The sequence below is a fragment of the Ambystoma mexicanum genome, chromosome 12 (assembly GCF_040938575.1).
Source record: "Ambystoma mexicanum isolate Mex_15411 chromosome 12, UKY_AmexF1_1, whole genome shotgun sequence".
In the NCBI taxonomy this organism is placed as follows: Eukaryota; Metazoa; Chordata; class Amphibia; order Caudata; family Ambystomatidae; genus Ambystoma; species Ambystoma mexicanum.
In genome coordinates this window covers 879,435,272-879,456,326 of record NC_090936.1, presented here as the reverse complement: position 1 = coordinate 879,456,326, position 21,055 = coordinate 879,435,272, and the positions used below count along the sequence as shown (strand labels likewise).

The 21,055-nt window shown below is 50.2% G+C and overlaps 1 protein-coding gene across 4 annotated transcripts in view; it reads left to right on the top strand.

The window, feature by feature from the left end:
- The window catches only part of CPSF6 (cleavage and polyadenylation specific factor 6), a 539,228-nt gene that overhangs the window by 169,697 nt on the left and 348,476 nt on the right, over positions 1-21,055 (top strand). For all 4 annotated transcript variants that reach the window (XM_069629368.1, XM_069629366.1, XM_069629367.1 and 1 more), the window contains exon 4: positions 6,058-6,203. In XM_069629368.1, the coding sequence (XP_069485469.1) occupies positions 6,058-6,203 (146 nt within the window). The remainder of the gene's footprint in view (positions 1-6,057; positions 6,204-21,055) is intronic.

Sequence of the window (21,055 nt, the reverse complement as noted above, 5' to 3'; positions counted from 1 at the left end):
GTGGTCTCATCGCCTGGTGAAAGAATTCATGAAATGACTATTCCGATCATTCCCGCCGGTGAAGGCTCCTGCCCCGGCGTGGGAGCTTAATGTGGTGCTGACCAAGCTCATGGGGGGGCCCCATTCGAGCCTATGTATACGGTGCCTTTGAAGTTCCTGTCATGGAAGACAGCTTTCCTCGTGGCCATCACCTCCGCACGACGAGTGGGAGAGATCCAGGCCCTATCTTGCAAGCCTCCATACTTGACTTTTCATGACGCAAGGGTGGTGCTGAGGACACACTCATCCTTTATGCCCAAGGTGCCGTCGGACTTCCACCTCAACGAGCCCTTGGTGTTGCCAGTTTTCTTCCCGTCGCCGGCCGAGAGGACTTTGCACTCGCTGGATGTAGCTAGAGCGCTGAAGTTCTACGTGTACCGCACAAAGAGTTTTCGGAAGACGTCACAGCTGTTTGTGAACTTTGGGACGGTGAATCAAGGGAAGGCTCTCTCGAAGACTTCCATTTCCAGATGGCTCTCCGGCTGCATCATGCACCGCCACCGGTTGGCAAACCGACAGCTGCCCGGCCGTCCAAGAGCCCATTCGACCAGAGCGATCGCTGCTACCACAGCGTTCCTGTCTGGTGTGCCCCTCCTGGACATCTGCAGGGCTGCGACGTGGAGGTCGATGCACACCTTCAAAAGATTCTACTGCGTCGATCGGGACTCCAGGGAGGAGTCCAGGGTCGGCCAAGCAGTGCTGCGCAACCTGTTCGCCTAAGGTGATCCTGGTGAGGAGGTAAGAGTTGCTTAATGTTGAGTTGTTGTATTGCTTAATGTTGAGCCTGTTGCCACCTCCCGTGGTTGTGCATGTGTGTACTGCTATGTATTCTCTTATTCATGAGCATCTGAATCCATGCCAGACCCCATGCCGGAGAAGGAACAAGTTACTTACCTGTAACTGTTGTTCTCCAGCATGGGTCTGGCATGGATTCACATGCGAACCCTTCCGCCTACCCCTCTGCGGCTCTTCACTTGGTCATACTGCCACTTTACGTGCTACCAAATCTTAGGATGGCTGCCGCAGGCGGGGCTTAGGGAGAGGGCAGTCATTGGCTGGGGGCAGTATGACCCAGAAACCAGTGATTGGTTACTAAGAAAGACAGATCAGAAACGAAACTGATACTGATTTTTTTCTAGACCGAGGATTCCCGGCCGGACGACGGGGAACATTCATGAGCATGTGAATACATGCCAGACCCATGCTGGAGAACAGTTACAGGTAAGTAACTTCCTTCCTCCCGAATGAAGAAAGCCACACAATTCTTACCTGGGTAGTCATCTCCTGGTCAGTATAATTGCTGGAACATTGCGCTAATTCGCAACCTGCAAGGAGAGAAAAGACGCAGGTTAGCAATATAAAAGGCGAAACAGCGCTGCGCATCGCGAATTACTCACCAGACAGCATCGCATACACCGCGCTTTTGCTTACCGGCCCATGCTCATCTTCAAACTGCATGACCACTCCAAAATACCTTTCCATACCTAAAAGGAAAGAAGCAAGACATTATTATTTGAACTAAAAGGAACATAAGAACTGCATATAAAGACTGTAAAGCAGCAAACCTACGGAGTCGCAGCAGGCCTGGATTCCCACCGGGGGCTTGCACCAGTGAAGTAACTTGGTCGCTGCTCGCCCCCCACATCTACGCGCCCCTGCCACGAGGAGCAGGACGAAGAATCCACCTTTTACAATATTAAGGTGAGGAGCAATCCCAAGGGGAGGAAGGAGTTGAGGTCAAGGAAGGTGGGAAAACATATTCAATCTGGTATTGAATCCAGCTCTCCTATATTGCAGACCCATCTTTAACCAGAGGCCTTACTAAGGGACCGGGAGAGGGTTCGAGAGTGAAATCATCCAACCAGGGCTGGGTGGCGTCACCGTGGATACCAGGTGAGCGTAACAAGAGGGCAGAGGCCCTTAAAATCCTACAGGAAGCTGAAGTGGCGTCGGACCACGCCATCACGGTGGCCACTGACATGACCGACACAGGTTTTCACCAGACGTACAACAGCGTTTGCTCAAGGCCACCGACTTCAGTCAGGACGTTCAGACCAGGGTACGGGACATGCCCTTCGACAGGAACAACCTGTTTGGCAAGGCAGTGGACGAGTCAATGCAGGCCATTAAGGCGGACACCGGGATGGCCTGGGCCTTGTGTTCTCTCAAACCGCGGCCGTCCTTTCAGACCCCTAGAGGCAAGTCTCAAGACGCATCCAAAGATTCAGCAGCAGTTCCGCATTGCACCGCCAAGCGGCCCGCTCATCTTCGCAGGAGGCCTACGGAGGCCGCAGCAAGGCCGGAGGACATCGTCGCCGCCAATGTGGCAAGATTGAACCGGCCGTGATGTCAGGCCCCTACCCGAGCACCCCGGTGGGAGGCTGGCTGGTGAAATTCGTTGGTGTGTGGGCGTCCATGTCCACCGACCATTTGGTGCTGGACGCCCTGGCCAACGGGCACTCCCTGGAGTTCCAAAGAAAGTGTCCCTGTTTCCCACCTGTGGCCAGGAAAGAAAACCACGTACCACAGCTGCTACTGGAGGTATGAGCAATGCTGATAAAGGGTGCGATAGAACTCGTCCCAAAGAGGCTCTGGGGCTCCGGAGTATACTTGCGGTACTTCCTTGTCCGAAAGAAGACCCATCCTAGACCATCGCTGCCTCAACAAATACATCAAGTCCCAGAAGTTCCGGATGGTCACCCTTCAGCACGTGCTGGGACCATTGGAGGAAGGTGACTTCCTGCCGTCGCTGGCCTTGGAGGACGTTTACTTCCACATCCCCATACGAAGGACATCGAAAGTTCCTACGGTTCGTAGTCCAAGGGCGACACTACCAGTTCAAGGCCCTGCCCTTCGGATTGAAGTCGGCGCCAAGGGTCTTCACCAAGTGCCTGGCACTGGTGGCGGCGCGACTGCGCCTGCAGGGTATCCATGTATACCCCTACCTGGACGATTGGCTCCTCTGAGCAAAGTCAAGAGAACTCGCCGTCGATCACACGGCGAAGACCGTCCGACTGCTCACGGATCTGGGATTCTCGATCAACTTCGCGAAATCCCACTTGGTACCGTCGCAAGAAGCCTTGTTCCTGGGAGCCAGACTCGACAGATTGGCGCGATTGGCTTCACCGTCGGAGGAAAGGATGAAGGCCATCCTGGGCAAGGTACAACGGCTGTTGACCATGAACATGGCCAGGGTGAGGTCCATCAAGTCCCTACTCTGCATGTCATCGTGCATCTACCTCGTGCGCTTATGCAGGTTGTGGATGCGACCACTGCAGGAGTTCCTCGACCCCCGTTGGATGCCAGCAGCGGGCATTTTCGAAGACAAGATCTCCCTCAACGAGACGTTCCGCCAAGCGATCCGGTAGTGGGGCAACCGCACGCATCTAGCGGCGGGTATAAACTTCCAGACTCCGACACATGAAGAAACTGTGACGACGGACGCCTCCATGGAAGGGTGGGGAGCGCACACCGGAGATCTCCACACAAGAGGCCGTTGGCTCCCGGAGGAGAAGTCACTACACATCAGCGTCCTGGAGCTCCGAGCCGTGTTCTGGACCCTAGGGTCGTTCCTCCTGTCCCTCAAGGGCAAGGTGGTGAGGATCTTCACCGACAACACCACCACAATGTTCTACATCCAAAGCAAGGGGGCACCAGATCCCCAGCCCTATCCAAGAAAGCGCAGGATCTGTGGCACTGAGCCGTTGCCCACGGGATGTTCTGGTACCCGATTTGCTATTCCGATGATGGGGCAATCGCCATATAGATCTATTTGCGACGAACACCAAGTGCCGGAGGTTTCCCAGCCGGGGAGCATGGGCAATGCATTCTCCTTCCCCTGGGACGGCCTGTTCGTGTATGCGTTCCCACCGTTGCCGTTGCTTCTGCGACTCAGTCGACTCAGATGGTCCCGGTGCAGGATGATCCTCGTTGCACCGGCATGGCTCTGGCAGATATGGTTCCCGAACCTTCTGGACTTGTCAGCGTCCCGCAGTCAAACTACCGACGGACGCGGATCTTCTCGCCAGGGAAAGAGGCGCCATCCTACATCACGACTCGGGATCACTGAACCTGCAGGCCTGGCTCTTGCAGCACTAGAGTTCGGAGGCTACGATATCCCGGCGGACTGCAAGGAGGTCCTTGCCAACGCCAGGGCCTTGTCGACTCTTGGGTGCTATGGACATAAATGGAAGATGTTCTCTGTCTGGTGCTGTGCACAGAAGATCAACCCTCTACGGATTACGGCCCCTCAAGTGCTGCCGTACTTGCTGTCGCTGGCCAAGGCGGGGCTGGCAAATGCCTCCATCAAGATCCATCTGGTGGCTATCTCCCGCTACACCAGAACTCTGGGGCAGTTGTCGCTGTGGTCTCACCGCCTATTGAAGGAGTTCATGAAAGGACTGTGCCGCTCGTTCCTGCCGGTGAAGGCCCCAGCGTGGGAGATCAACGTGGTGCTGATCAGACTCATGGGTCCGCCATTCCAGCCTCTGCATTCGGCACCGTTGAAGTTCCTATTGTGGAAAACAGCATTTGTGGCTATCACCTCTGCACGACGAGTGGGAGAGAGCCAGGCCCTCTCCTATAAACCTCCATACCTGACATTCCACGAGAAGAGGGTAGTGCTGAGGACGCATCCCTCCTTCATGCCCAAGGTGCCCTCGGAATTCCATCTCAACAAGCCCTTGGTGTTACCTATTTTCTTCCCATCGCCTTTGTCGCCGGCTGAGAGGACTTTACATTTGCTGGATGTGGCTAGAGCGCTGAAGTTCTACGTGGACGCACGAATAGTTTTCGGAAGATATCACAGCTGTTTGTGAATTTTGGCCCTGTGAACCAAGGGAAGGCCCTCTCGAAGGCTTCCATTTCCAGATGGCTCTCCGGCTGCATCATGCACTGTCACCGGTTGGCAAACCGACTGTTGCCCGGCCGTCTGAGAGCCCATTCGACCAGAGCGATTGATGCTACTACGGCGTTCCGGTCTGGTGTGCCCCTGCTGGTCATCTGCAGAGCTGCTACATGGAGGTCGACGCACACCTTTATGAGATTATACTGCGTCGACCGGGATTCTAGAGAGGAGTCCAGAGTCGGCCAGGCAGTGCTGCGCAACCTGTTCGCTTGAAGGTGAGCCTGGTGAGGAGGTAAGAGATGCTTAATGTTGAGTTGTTGAAATGCTTAATGTTGAGCCTTGCCACCTCCGTGGTTGTGCATGTGTGTACAGCTATGTATTTTTGTGTTCATGAGCATGTGAATCCATGCCAGACCACATGCTGGAGAAGGAACAAGTTACTTACCTGTAACTGTAGTTCTCCAGCATGGGTCTGGCATGGATTCACATGCGAACCCTCCCTCTCAACCTCTGTGGTTCTTCTCTTGGTCCTACTGCCACTTTACGTGCTACCAAATCTGAAGATGGCTGCCAGAGGAGGGGCTTAGGTAGAGGGCAGTCATTGGCTGGGGGCAGTATGACCCAGAGACCAGTGATAAGAAATGAAACTGATTTTTTCCTTTACTGAGGATCCCAAGCCTGACGGGGAATATTCATGAGCATGTGAATCCATGCCAGACCCATGCTGGAGAACAGGTACATGTAAGTAACGTGTTCCTTATTTCCCTCAAGATTTATCTGGGCCTACTTTAAATAAACCATTTATTATTTACTGTACATATATATTTCAGTGTTTCTTTGGACCATTTGTATTACAATTCCATTTGTACTGATTCTACAGCCATCTCCCTCCTAAGATAAGCCTGGCTGCTCTATCTACGCTACAATGAACTCAGGTGATACAGAGTTATACTAAGAGTGGAGTCTTCTACTGCCTCAGTTGAATGGTTTTACTAAGCCTTTAGTTGGACTTCTTAAAAACTGTCCCACCGCGCCCCCCGCCCCTGTCACCCCAGGGTCACTTTACCTCCCCCAGGACCTCCCAGAAATAGTTGGGTGAATAGATTGTGATTGTTTTTCCAACATTTTAATAATAGCTTGCTGGTTCAGTGACCTGTCTTTTCTCTCCTTAGGTTTGCTCTCATCTCTGTTGCGTCGGAGTTATCATCTAAAAAATTAATGGATTTATTTCCTAAAAAAGAGTTGCATGGACAAAATCCTGTTGTGACACCGTGCACTAAACAGTTTCTCACTCAATTTGAAATGCAGTCGAGAAAATGTAAGTATTCTTAGTAGCTTGCTTCCTTTGTCGTGACATATTTCATCAGCTTTATTTTTTTTTAATACATTTGAGATTAAAATGGTATTGCAGAGAGGGGGAGGAGTGCGTACAGAGTGTTTGCAGTTTGAGGTTACTGTACATATTTGAGCACACATTAGTTATGGTCTGTCGATATGTAATTGCCCATTTGATTTGGTCACAATCACAGTAGATGAATGCAGTTATTCAAGGCACAATTAAACGCATCCAGTACTTTAAAGTTCCTTTTATAGGGGTCCAAATGTTTGTTCAGCCAACTTAACTAATTCAAATTGTATACAGTGCCACTTTTATCAGTGATCTGCCGTAAGCCTTATACCCAACGGCGTCAGCAGACATTTGAGTTGGTCAGGTGAAAAACTACCAGTTTGTCGGTCAGGTGAAAAACTACCAGTTTGTTGGATGTCACATGAACCAGGCACCAAATTGAGATGAAAGCTTCTGAGCTGTACACCATTTTCTCAAACAAGGTTGTGATGCGCAGTCACCCTAAATTCTTGCAGAACGTAGCGTCTTTCTCCCACATCAATCAGGAGATTGCCCTTGTTTTGTTTCCACCCCAAACCCTCACGGAGGTGGAACATGTTTTTCCACTGCCTTAATGTACATAGAACATTGAAATTCTTCCTAGATGGAAAGAAGTCAATCGAGTAGGAGGGTAAATATCTTGTAGCCTTCGAGCGCTCTCAGCTAGGCATGAAGTATTCAAAAGCTTTTATGGCACGGTGGATAGTGGTGTGCATTTCAGGCAAGTTCTGTGGGAGGTCTTGGCGAGGATCACCACGTAGTCCTCGGGCTTTCTTTTTCAAACACTTCTGCATGAACAGCAGATCAGACTCTAGGTTTGGTCAGACTGCTTTGCAGAACTTGTTTGCTTTGGATGGTTCTTTGCACCCAGTGTGTGTGATGCCGGGGCTTTCTCCCAAAAGTATGGAGAAAGGTGGACTGGGCGTAGATGTAAAAGTTACTCCCTGTAGTGAATGCTGTACTCCTAATCGATCGTCGCCTTTCTGCCATACACTCTCTTCCATCCCTATATAATATTAGACTGCCTGTCTCATGCGGGGGAAATGAGTCTGGCAGCCATGGTCTACATGTGCTGTGACCAAGTCCTATACATGCACCGGCTCCACCCCCAAAATGTATCTTTTTGTAGAAATTTGTGCAAATGTATTAATTTTCTGCACCTCTCCTTGCTCATTGATGTGGATGCAGGGAAGAGGCTAGGGTGAACTAGAGATCAGAAAGTTGTAAGGATAGAGAGGAGGTGCGGGATGGCAAAGCATATGAACCCATCTGAATTCAAACAGTAGTGCACATCTAACTGGTGAAAGCAATGAATTAAAATATGAAACCTGTAAAACCAAAAAGACTCTTCCCTTACGTAGATCTTTCCCTCTGTTATAGTCCACCAATCTGCAGAGAACTTGACCACGGCCTTTGTAGTCTGGGCAATCTGCGAAAAGGCATGCTTTACCAAAACCTGGACAAATTTTCATGAACACGGCTTAAAATGCCTACATCCTCAAGGTGTAACGGGTGTGAAGGAAACAAATATTGCCCCCTCCTCCCCAGGAGACGTGTCTTGGGTCTGGAGCTATAGCCCCTCCCCAATGTGAGGCTAAGAGGGCCTAGTAAACTGGTCATGCAGCCACATAAACCAAGAATGCTCTTAACTTTCGCCACGCTCTAACTCTCCTTTGGGTGATTAAATCTCTAAGCTGTAACTCTTTGATTGGGAAGGCTACTCGTGAATAAAGGAGAATCAACGAACATGCCACAATTGGACCCCGATTCACAGCACCCTCATGTTGATCCGACTGAAAAATGTTCCCTCCAAAAGCTGTCGGCCTAAAGACTTCCCTGCAGCAAACTGCCTTGAATGTCTCACCCCCATCGTGAGCCCTAGTATGACCAATCAAAATCAATGTGAGTGCTCAGGGAATTTGTGCCAAACCCCCACCCCATGTGGTAAACACTGCGTGGGCGCATTGGGGATAACACCTAGGCATGTCATACTTGGAATTAGGCCGAGAGCCTCCACATTGACTCCAAATCCCCCTGTCCTTTTTCCTCCAATAGTTCTGAGAGTGTCACAACCAGAGTCCCAGGGAACTAGCAGACTTTCACAATCGGCCTGCCAGAGCGAGGAACATGGTACTCTACTGGCCAACCAATGGAGCAAAAGGCAAAGAAATGCCACCAGGTGCTCTCCGTAGCTGAGAAGGAAAAACAAAGTATCCGTAACAAAACAGGAAATACCCAAACCTCTCTTCCACAAGTACCTGTGGAGTCCAGATGGTGCGGGATGGGATGAGTAACAGTGTGTACAGGGGCAAGGAACTGCTGTGACTAACAAACGGCATACCAAAACCACTGAAGCCCTAGGCATAGAGGGGAAGGACCTAACCCGGGTGGCTCAAGAACTTGATTGCTGAGATAAAGGGTGACTAGGACAATCCCCTGGGAGTCAGGCTTTTAGAAGTTCCAAAAGCAACATCCAGGTTCAAGCGGAAATCCAAATCTGGAAATAGCCAAGTCCGTAATCCATACACATCAGTCAAAACTAAAATCAAAGTTTCACCAAACCCAAAAGGAGTGTTCCAGAAACAAAAGTTCATAAAGTAGTCATGGTAGAAAATACAACATATCCATGAAACTGTTGGAATCACTGCTCACACGAAACAGCTGAGAAGCGCCAGAGCCAGGAAGACGCTGAGTTTAGTCTGTCAGCATCATGGCACGTCTGTAGCATTTGTGTGTGCTGCAGTGTGCCACATGACCAGTAGCTCGCATGCCGGGTGTTGGTCTCTCCCTACGTGTTCTATCCGTGATGCGCCACGGTAGCCGCTAGGGACATGCAACTGTCCCGGTACGCCACAAGTGTTCTCATATTGCAGTGCCTGAATGGGGGCGTGATATGTCTGGAGGGCATTACAGATCCCCATTCCCAATGCCCATGGACCACGCAGGCCATCTGGATGAAGTCTGTGAAACTGAGCCACCAATCGAGGAGCATGAACTTTATCTGAGGGTTCCCGGGTCCTCTCTTCTGGCCCATACCTCTGCCAGTCGATAAGTGCAGGTGACCTTGTCGAATGCAAGAGTCTAGAATAGCCTAACCTCATATTCTGAGTTGGCAGAACCAGCTGGAGCAGCGGGACGCGCCGGAAGATTGTCCGGTTTGTACTGTTTCAAGGTAAGTGTGGAACACTGGATGGATAGTCTAAGAGCATGGCAACGCAAGATTATACTTCACAGGTTTTATGACCCATTTTATAGGGGCCGAAAAAAACGGGGAACCAGTTTGTGTGAACCAGGAATGTTCAAATGTTGTGTGGGCAACCAAACCGTGTCACCAGCTTGCTAGCCAGGAGCTTGCTAGCGGTGTTGCTAAGCACAAGAACGTAACAGTTTTGGGTGATTTCTAGGTTTTTGTGTTTGCGCATGGCTCCTTTTTTGAAGTTGCTTGAAACCTGTGTCTGCTGGTGGTACTGAGGTCATGGGAGGGTCAAGCAACGGCAGGGTGCGGGGATGTTGTTCGTACAATACGTAGAATAGAGAAAACAGAGTGTGGGCCGTCGTAATTGTCATTTATATAGCTCCCTTTTCCCATTTATAGGGCCTCAATGTGGTTTGTTGAAGGAACGCCCTTTGAGACTGAAGCCCATGTATGGGAGAATCTAAGAGTTAAGTTTAAGATGTGTTTGTACTTTCTGCCAGGTTAGGACTTAGGAGGGTTGGCCGGGCCCCGGTAAGCAACCCCGAGGTCAGGCACATGGGTGGGTGCTGTTGGCAGATTAGGATAGAGTGCTTTGTAGGTTATCGCTGTATACTAATGGCAGAGGTGTTGAGGTACATCAGGGGGTTTTGTGAACGGCAATGTGAGCTGTTAGACCGGATTTGCATCGCCATAGCTATTTCCCATCTTGGCATCAGGTGAGCGTGTGCATGCAACCCCCCCTGGGCCCCTTTAGGAGCACCATGACTATTTTGTAAAACTCGGGACCCTCGCGGGCTCCCCAGCCGTGGTTGTGCTTCCTCCTCCATTGCCCCGCCTCCCACTCCCTCCCCCTGGCCCTGATTGGCCGTCTCCTTCCTCATCCTGGGCAGCCCTCTGCCCGGCAGCCTCTGCGGCTAAGGGCCCCAAGGCAAAGGGCGGCTCCAACAGAGGCGGCTCCAGATCGTGTCTGCAGGTGTCAGCAGGGGAAGCCAATGAAGCCACCAGACACCGACAAAACTGTGTGCTGGCATGGGTGGAGGGGTAGAGCAATTACTCTACTCCAGAAAGCTCCTGCCACTCTAACTTACCTTTCAATGGCCTAGACTGCCACAGACCAGCACCATGCAGTACTAGAGAGATATGTGACCACCAGCCAAAACCTATACATGTCTGGACAGCAAACACTGCCTGCAGTATAATGTGAACTAGTACCTTACCCCGAGAGAACCACAAAGATTAGTCTGTGCCAGATCTAGACAGAAATGTGATTGTGAGCATATGCCACACCTAGATGGAATTCTCAATCTTAGCCCGCGTTGCATCTAGATAGAAATGTGATTGTTAGCATATGCCACACTTCGATGGAATTTCTCAAGCTTAGTCTGCGCCAGATCTAGACAGAAATGTGACTGTTAGCATACGCCACTCTTAGATGGAATTTCTCAAGTTTAGTATGCGTTGCATCAAGATAGAAATATTATTGTTAGCATATGCCACACTTAGATGGAATTTCTCAAATTTAATCTGTGCCAGATCTAGACAGAAATGTGATTAACATATGCCACACTTAGACGGAATTCTCAAATTTAGTATGCGTCGCATCTAGACAGAAATGTGACTGTTAGCATACGCCACACTTAGCTGGAATTTCTTCAAGCTTAACCCGCGTTGCATCTAGATAGAAATATTGTTAGCATATGCCACACCCTTATCGCACTTCAGAAATGTGACTGTTAGCATATATGATTCTCAGTATGCACCACACTTAGAATTCTGAACCTCGCTTACCTCGCATCTAGATAGAGATGGGACTGTTAGCATGTGCAACACTAGTATGGAATTCTGAACTTTGGCTGGCGTCGCATGTAGACAGAAATATGATTCTTAGCATGCACCACACTTAGAATTGTGAACCTAGCTTGCGTCGAATCTAGATAGAAATGTGACTGTCAACATGTGCCGCACCTAGATGGAATCCCACAATTGCAAGGACAGCAATGCCAACTAACCAACCAACAATTCCATCCCTCTGCATACACCTCTCAAACTATAACCAAACACAAACCTAAAACGCAGCAACCCGCACAAACTTCACAACAATGCAACAACGAAACAAACCACAAATAGACTTGCGCAACAGCACACGACGACTACGGACCACAAACACCCCAAGCCCAGCCAACTGACCCACCGTGCTGAGGCTGTCAACAGCACATCATTGCTCTCTTGCACTTTTCCTGCTTATTCCCACTAACCCACCCCCTCTCCTCCCCTTTTTTCAGAGCCGCCAGGGGACCACTTCGGTGGTGATAGTGCGCGGTACGAATGTCCTTTAACATTAACATTGCTGCATTCTAGAGTGCATGGATAGGGAGCTGTACCTGTGGTATGTGTCCACAGACGTGGTGCGAGTTATACATGGCTTCCTCTTGGACAGATTTTTCTGTGTTTTCTTAGGTCTCTCAAGATGATAGATTGCTTGTTCAAGTGCATCTTTGGTTGTGTTGGCATGCTACCTTTGTGGAAGACCTGGCTGGTGTCTGTCTTTGAGTGCAATAGGAAAAAAATAAAATTAAATAGATCTTGCCACGTGTGGCCGAGACCAATAGTATTGTTTACGTCCCCAACAAAAAGAACAGTCCCAAGTGCTTCTTGGTGTATCTCTGTTAAAATGTGTTCCGTCCCCCAAAGCCCCCGGTTGAACTAGCGCATTTCTTCACTACCCCCAGTGCGAACTGTGGGTTTAGCGTTGTGTGCTTGGCTACGCCCTTTGATAATTAGGTAGGGACCTCCAGCTGAGTGCGAACCATAGCTGTCCACTCTTCAAACTGATCCTGCTACAGTTGCTATCAATAGTGGTCTGTCTATTTGAGGATTCTGTCCCTGCATCTTTAAGTTGCCACATCCAAGGTGCCCAGATTTACCAGCGCTGTTTAGTGTCCAGATTGCACCGGTTTTAGAGTTGATGGTTTGGGCAGGGGTGGGGAGCAGGGCTTGAAGGGACGGGTGCAGTATGATCTGTTGCGAGGGGAAGAGTGCAAATATCTCACGGGGTGGTGCTACTAACGCTGCCACCATCTGCATTGGATTGGGAGCATAGGTGTTAAGTTGGGTCTGTGTTAGTATTTGTGTGAATGGGACAGGAAGAGTGCAAGTTTCTCACGGTGTGCCACTGCGAACGCTGCCAGCATCCGCTGTGGTTCGGAAAGTGAGCGTTTCATTTGGTCTCGTCCTGTACTTGTGTGTTTGGGCAATCACAGTATAAAGTGGGAGAGTTTAAAGAGGAGGAAGGAAAAAGCCATGTTTTGAGTGCCTTTCTGAATGCGGGATGATTGTCAATGCTGCAGATGTGTAGGGGCATAGAATTCCAGATGGTAGGAGCTTGGACGGAGCAGGAGGATCCGCCCCGTCTGGTGTAGGCTTATTGGGGATACTATATGTGAATTCAGGGTAGCATAATACAGAGCCAAGTCTCCTGGTATTGCAAACAGACACCGTGGGAATTGTTTTAGGGTCTGGTTGACACATCCAGTTTGCCCATTGGCATCTGGACGATATGCAGATGAGAACGTGTGTGGATGCCTATGAGGGCAGGTAAAGGCTTGCCAAAATCGGGAGCTGAACTGGGATCCCCGGTCCGAAATGATTGAGGGAAGACCGATAAGGCAGAATATGTGCCTGAAGTATCAATCTGTGAACACAGGAGCCGAAGGGAGATGGTTACATTTTGTAAAGCTGTCCACCACCACTAGTATGGTGTACTTGTGCCCATTTATCTTGGCATCGACACAATTCCATGCCCTGTTGTCTGGTATCTTGAGTAGGAAGGTGTTGATACCCTTGGATATAAGGCCAGATGTTGTGGCATTCCACAATTCATTAATTTAGATCAATGGCATAGGAGGACAGCCATTCCTTAGTATTGGTCATGGCTGTTGGCGGGGTGCAGAGACATGACCTGTTCAGATGGTACAGCGGTATCTGGTAACAATCCTCTGGCCGACTTAAGAGACAAGAAGTCAGCCGTGCCATGTTTTACAGCGGGCGATGTTTGATCATGAAATCAAAGGCTGAAGAAAATAAATGTCACCGTATTTACTTTTTACACACTGCAGAGGTGCCAGATGCTGAATATTCCAGTAGTCTGTGTAGTAGTGATAGTGTCCCCAACCTCTGAAGGCATCGTCTATTGCCAACAATTCCTTCTCCATCACCGTGGGTTTGGTTTGGGTGTGAGTTATAGAAATTAAATAACACAGCATGTAGTACCTTCATGGAGGGGCATTCTTGGGACTGGTTGGCCTCCACTGCAAAGGATGAGACATTGGTTTCTACAAAGTATGGTGAATGAGGGTTGGGGTGTTGCAGACCCAGGGCTGAATCAATAGCATCTTGCGCCTGTTTGGACCAGCCTAAATGCTCAGATGGGCTAGTGATCCCGGTCAAAGGGTAGGCTCTAGTAGAAAGAGAACCCCCATAAAGGTCTAAAAGGCCGTCACTGACACACTAATGGGCCATTGCAAAATGGCTTTCATTTTAGCAGTTCTCATGGAGAGACCATCAGCTGAGAGCAAACCTTTTTGTTGGCTTTTGCATACTGTGAGTGCTGGCAAAGTCTAATGCTTTGGGAACATGTTGGACATACTTTGGTATGTGAGAGTAACTCAAAATGTCCTTAAGATGCACAATACCGATATCCAGGACGTTGTGGAATGTCACTCATGAATTTCTGAAAGGTTGTGGGAGCACTGCAGACCAAACATTACTATGCATTTGAATAGGCAGAACATGGTGCCCTTTTATACCGGCCTCTGTGACTCATTTGGACCAATCCGATTGTAGGGCCCTTTTGGGTCCGGTTCTGTAAAGATATCTGCCTGTTCCAGCTAGTCTGATACTCCGATTAAGTGGAATCGGGTATCTGTTTTTAATAGTGATCTGGTTCATCCTTCTATAATCTATACAGGGCCTGAGGTCCCCTTCTTGGGCACAAAGAAGATAGGATTGGCAGATGGAGAACACAAGATGTGATGTCTATTCTGCAGAGATTTGTCACTGTATTCTTTTAGCACCACATCTTCGTTTTGTTCTCAGAGTAAACCCTTCCAGATGGAATGGCTGCTCCGGGCATGAGATCTATCAGGAAATCGTAGGAACGATGTAGAAGTAGATGTTTCTACCTGATGTTTGTCAAATACTTAGTCTTAGTACTCCTAGGTATCCCAGGGGCCGAGGCCCCTCTGAGGTGCCCAATGGCACAAAGACCTAGCAAGGAGTCTGGAGTGAGGGGAATCCTGCACAGCAGTGTTGCTGACAAAAGGGGGACCTAAAGTGGAGTTGTTTTGGCCCAATCTGTGTGTGGTATAATGCAACCGTAACCAAGGGATCCCCAAAATGATTATGAATGGTGGCGAGGCTAGGTCAAATGCAATCTATTTGCCATGATTGGGCTCTTTGCTCGGGGTCCACTTGGTAGTATGTTGTCTAATAAAACCTGAAATAAGAGCCGCTGCATCAAATGTTCACATTAGTTCGGGCTCGCCTTTCGCTTGTCTGTTGAGATGGATGACTAGAATCTGGTCTGGTGGACAGTTTTTAGGATGCCACCCTAGTATAGTAAACTGGGAACTTTGCAGTGTTAGCCAAAACCCAATCAAGGTAAATTTGCAGGGCAGTCAAGGCTATTTTCAGGAGAGTGAGAGTGGGGATAGGTGTCCACAATGAAGCATACAATAATTCAATTTAGACATGAATACATAAAAATAGAAATTTATTTTAAGCCAACACTAAAAAAAACTAGCAGGTGACATGATCACACAATATTGAATAATAAACTTTCTGATGTGGAAATCAGAAAGTATTGTATCTTTTTTTTTTTTTAAGATCAAAAGGGGACGGCAACATGGGCGTGACTAACACTATCCCCAACGTGAGGTGTAGTGTACCCACACGTCGAGGTCCCACCAGATTGTTTTTTTCCGCCTATCTAGTCTGTCGCACATCATGCAGAGCTTAAGAGTTTCATATTGCTGTTTCCTATTTCTTTGGTGGGTCGCTTGCCTTTGACAACTAGATTGCTGTTCGCCTGATCTCGTCTGCTGACGATCCATCCAGTGACTGCTCGGCCACTGTTTTCCATGTGGCCTTGACCTCCCACCTTTTTACAGTAGGGAGAGTGGAGCCCTGTTAGTACTGTCTTTTCTTGAGAATGCCTTTTCTTCACCCCTTCTCTCTGCTTTATTTGGTTTGACTGAAGTTTCCTTCTGCTATGCAGAGGACGGCTTTTAAATTTTGCCCATCTAGCAATGGCAAATTCCCTCAACGGACACCCATCGCCAATGCAATCAGTGTCTCCCTCATGATCACGACACATGCAACTTTAAAGCCTGTAAGATCCTTGGGTCCAAGACTCTGAAAGACAGGCATACAAAATGGTGGTTGGCTTATGCTATGCAGGCCGAGAGTCACTCTCCCGCCAACGCTGTCATCTCAGTCTGGGAGTCTGTTGGCAGCCTTGGCTCCGATTTGGAGGCCACCGACATTACCGTGGAGCCTTCACGCTCCCCTGGGTCCGTCCCCAGCCCTGACAAGAATTCCAGTGGCAGTGCCATAGGGAAGCCACATCCCGGCGACAGACACACCACCTGCTCCAAAGCACACGACCACTAGCCTTCCTTCGGCTGAGCTATTAAGGGATTCTGCGCCCGCAGGCCTGTCTAAGTCCTCAGCAGGCCTTTCAAACCTCACAGTTCGACACTTTCGGTGGACACTCCTTTCGCAGTTTACGCATGGTGGTGAGTACTCTTCAGTAGCGGGTGTGCGCATTAAAGTTATGTCTTCTGCAGTGTTGTTGAAAGCCGCACCAGTCCACTTGTCCAACACTTCCAAAACTTTGGAGAGAAGCTTTCCAAAGCGGTTCTGCACATTTTGCACACCAAGAAAGCCTCCCCTTCGTCTGAAGACTATTCTTCTTTCTGAAGCCTTGCACCAGGACAGTCCCTCCTGCATGACCCTTACCCCCCTCCTGATCCTTCAGGCTATTCTGAATGGACCAGGGACACGTTTGAGGCTTGTATGAATAGGATGGCAGAGTTCATTAATTTCTCAGGCCAATTCAATGATATTTTGAAGACACAGAGGGATGTTGACCGCTGTCCTGACCCTCCCTCCTAAATCAGAGGCACCACTACCCAGGTGCTCAATTCTAATACCTGGTTGAATCCCATTAGGACCCCCAGGTGGATGCGTTTCTAGATGACCCATGTGACCCTAGTCGAGACATATATTTTATGCCCAAGACAAACAAGATCCTACTAATCGGGACCCCGATTTGGAACCCTGTAGATGACCATGGCACGTGGCCTACCACTTCCCCTCATGACTCTGACCCAGTAAATATTTTTTTGTATGCTCCTCCTCAGGCCAGAAACTGGCCTATTGGCAACCAGATTTTGAAAAAACCTTCTAAAGAAGGCTGCAGACCATTTTCAAATTACCACACAAGAAGCCTTTCCCGATTCGGACATCGTGGAAAATATCCTTAAGGAAAAGACCCTGATCAGCCAAGCCATCTCTTTGTTGAACTCATTGTCTGCCCCCATCATTGCTCACACGTGCGGTTAATCCCTGTGTGCAGGAAATGTTCCGCCCCGGTTCCTTTGGACTAGCTGTACATCAGGGGCCATGCCATCTGTGACACCCTAGTCGTCACTACTGCATGGAAAAGGGCTGGGGTACCACTGTCTTCGCCAGAATCCCCTTCCGGCAAGAACTGCAAGAAACTGTATGCCCTTGGCAAGCTTGTTGCCACCTTCTCCACCAGAATAGCCAATAATACCATGCTTCTAGTGAGCTATAGCCTCCAAGAAGTCCCAGAATCCGCTCACAACCCGCCTTTTGGCCGTGGTTGTGGAAGGACAAGTCACCCCGAAAATTCTTAAAAGTACCTTTAAACTCTGCTGAAACTGCAGGGTGTGTCCCTACTCGGGGGACCTTCTCAAACGCCACGCCTGGCTCAAAAATGTAAGCTTTAAAACGGAGACTCCTGATCAACAAGCCAGTGGAGGAAGCCAACCTTTTTTGGAAAGTGGTCGATGAGGCTCTGGAGACTGCCAAGAGAGAGCACAAGACTTTAAAATCGCTCCGTCAATCTCAGCTAAGCCCTTGATCCAGCGGACACATTTTAACACCCGCTGCCCTTTTGCGGGCAGTCCTTCTCCAGCTTTCCCAGGGACAGTATGGTTCAGGAGGCTCCAACTGGACCTCTGGACTGGGCTCCAGTCCTCTCAGCAAAGAGGGTTTTGTCAGGGAAAAGCAAGAGGCAGAAATACTGCCTCCAGAGCTCCCTAGCCTCCGCCTCCAAGTTACTCAGCACTCCAGGTCCCTTCCCACACTTCACTGGTCAGGGGACGTCTAACCAATTTTACCCACGTGTGGGAGGGGGGGTGGGATCACATCAGATAAGTGGGTACTCAAGGCCGTTGCCCACAGGTACTGCATCAAATTCCTGCATTCACCCGGGAGCAGACTGTCATTGACCATCTGCGCATCCTTTTGGATGCGGTCCTGCTAGAAAAGGGTGCCATCTAAGTTGTCCCTCATCTCCAGGTAAACAAGGGTATTTGTGAAATATACTTCCTTGTAACCAAAAAGGATCTAACCATACACCCTGTTTTAGATCTGTATCCTGCAAACAAGTATGTCAAACCTCAACATTTCAGGATGACAACTCTTCAGGAAGTAATCCCGTTGCTGTGTCAGGGGGTTTACATGGCCACCTTAGACATGAAAGATGCATACTTTCATATTTCAATGTTGCCAGCGCACAGAAAGTACCTCTGGTTCAAGATAGAGGACACTCTAACAGTTCAAGGTATTCCCCTTCTGCATTGCCTCAGCCCTGAGGGTGTTTACAAAGGTACTAGTGTTAGCGACGGCTCAACTGCGCAGGCAGCCCATCTGGCTCAAAACCAGAGACTTGTACGGAACATGCCTGGGGAAAATGCCTGGGGAAATACCCAGAAGATATTAGATCTTCTATTCAATCTAGGATTTTCTATCAATGAGAAGTCTGTCTAGTCCCCAGCCAAGTCGAACAGTTAATGGGGGGCCCTGATTCGGACAGAAGACTGGCTTGTCTTCCCTCCGAGAGGGTTCAAAACATGCTGTTCTATATCCCTCATTATGTAGTCAGTCACTGGGTAACTGTTTGCAAGGCAATGTGGCTGCTGGGGATGATGACTTTCTGCATCTTCCTAGTTCCTCATGCGCCCCAAGTGGGACGATATAGTGGTTGTCGCGACAGCCTTCGTTCAGTCTCTACACTGGTGGCCAAAGGAAAATCTTCACCATCCCTGCTCTAGAGGCCACTTTCACCACGGACGCATATGTCAGGGTGGGGAGCTCACCTCCTTCAAAAGACAGCACATGGCGTATGGTCCCAATCGGTAGCATCCGATCCCATCAATCTGTTGGAACTGCTTGCAGTGTTCAAAGCACTGAAAGCCTTCCAGTCTCACCTTCAGGGGAATCCGTTCTTGTCCTTACAGACCGCACCACTGCCATGTAGTACCTGAACAAACGGGGGCACTCGTTCTCTAGGGCAAACCAAGCTATCCCTGAACATCTGGAAATCGTAACTCAAACACATGTTCCTCTAGCACGTTATGTTCCAGGGGAATAGTCTTCTGGCAGATGTGCTCAGCCGAGATTCGACCTACCCGTAAAGCATGAGTGGCGCTAGCAAAAGCACATTCTACTCGACGTCTTTGCAGAGTGGGGTTTTCCAGACATTGGGACTCTGGTGAATGCCCAGATTACGCATCCAGGTACCCACAGAAGCGCTTAAAAGGGAATGGTCTCTGGATAACATGGTCTGGGAGATTTGTCTACACTTACTCTTAAGTCCCGTCCCCCTTCCTCCATACTGCATGGGCATCCCTTCCAAGGGACGGGAGACGGAACCTTTTTCACCAGAAAAAACCTTCTTCTCCAGCATGGGGTCTGGCATGGATTCACATGCTCATGAATATTCCCCGTCGTCAGGCTGGGAATCCTCGGTAAAGAAAAAACCAGTATCAGTTTCGTTTCTGATCTGTCTTTCGTAGTAGTAACCAATCACTGGTCTCTGCGTCATACTGACCACAGCCAATGACTGCCCTCTACCTAAGCACCGCCTCTGGCAGCCATCTTCAGATTTTTACCGCACGTTCATGTGTTGGGATCCTCGTGCTATTGCTCTCGAGCGTTAGTGCTATTTTTTTCACGTTTTTTCTCAAAAACTTCGTTTTTTCGGTCAAAAGAGCCTCAAGCTCCACCGACTCTCCATCCGATCAACGGGGACCCGTGTCGGATTCGTCTGCGCCCCTCAAGGGTGAAGATTTCGTCGAGCTACGCTTTTGGAGGACTCCAGAAGTTTCTCAGGCCCGGACATGGCCCAGGAGAAGGGAAGCTCGACGCCCGGAAAGCTGTTCAGGATCTGCCCTGGATGCCAGCTCCAGAACGTCTTTAAGGAGGACGAACACTCCTTTTGTCTCTACTGCTTACATGAGGACAAGACGCACGTGGAGAAGGACTGTGCGTTTTGCGGCAACATGTCGGAGCGGACCATGAAGGACCGCCATCAACGTCTCGCCAACTGGCTGGAAGGGAAGAGCCCGTCCGGCGAGAAGAAGAGGAAGAAATCCGAGCGGTCTTCTAAGACCTTTGAGGACGCCCCGGCGACGGGGGTCCAACATAAGGCCAAGCACCGCGAGTCCGCTGGCACCGGGAGCGCCGAACGGTCGTGCTCTACGGGCGCCAGGCTGGGCGTACCCTCCCCGGCACCATCAACCACGAGCCAACGCTCTGGGTCGGGTAAGAGGAAGGCCGAGCACCCGGCGAGGCTCCTGGAGAGGCCCCGGTCGAGCTCGAAGGCGGAGGGGGAGCGAGGCACTGTCCCCCCCCCCTCAAGGATAAGGCGGTGAGCGCACCTAAGGTGGTGAAGGCCTTAATCCATCCGGCCAAGCCCTCTATCGAGTCTGTCGCTGCGGCCCTGGCTCAGCCTGTGGAGGCTACGCCAGTGGTGGCGACCTCGGGGCTCAGTCTCCCTGCCACCTCGGAGGGAGTCCTCTTTTGTGCCCATCGATAGGACCCCCGTGAAATCCCCCGTGGGGAAGAAAAAGGGGGGGCAGGGCGTCGTCGTAGATTCGGCCTCAACCTCGGAGGAGGAGCTGGTCGAAGTCTTAAGCCACGGCCTCGGCGTGGAAGAAGACCGGCCCGTCGGGATGGATCCCGACGCAGGGGACGACGACGACATCGTCGAGGGTACCGACGGGGCCCCTGATCGCCCGTCGGATTCCCCTCTGCCAGCGCCGCGAGACAGCTCGGCGGCCATTTTGTTGGCTCTACAGTCCTTATACTCGGAGATAAGGACGAGACTACCGTTGCCGACGGAACCTCTCCCGTCGGGGGACCCAGAACCGGGACCTTCTGGGGTTCCCCCTACCAAGAAAAGGAGGATCCACCCTCCTCCTCCTTTTCAGCCGTCGCGCCCCTTCCAGCCCTCCTCCCCGTCCACCCGAGGGGATGATACGGGGACTGACATGGC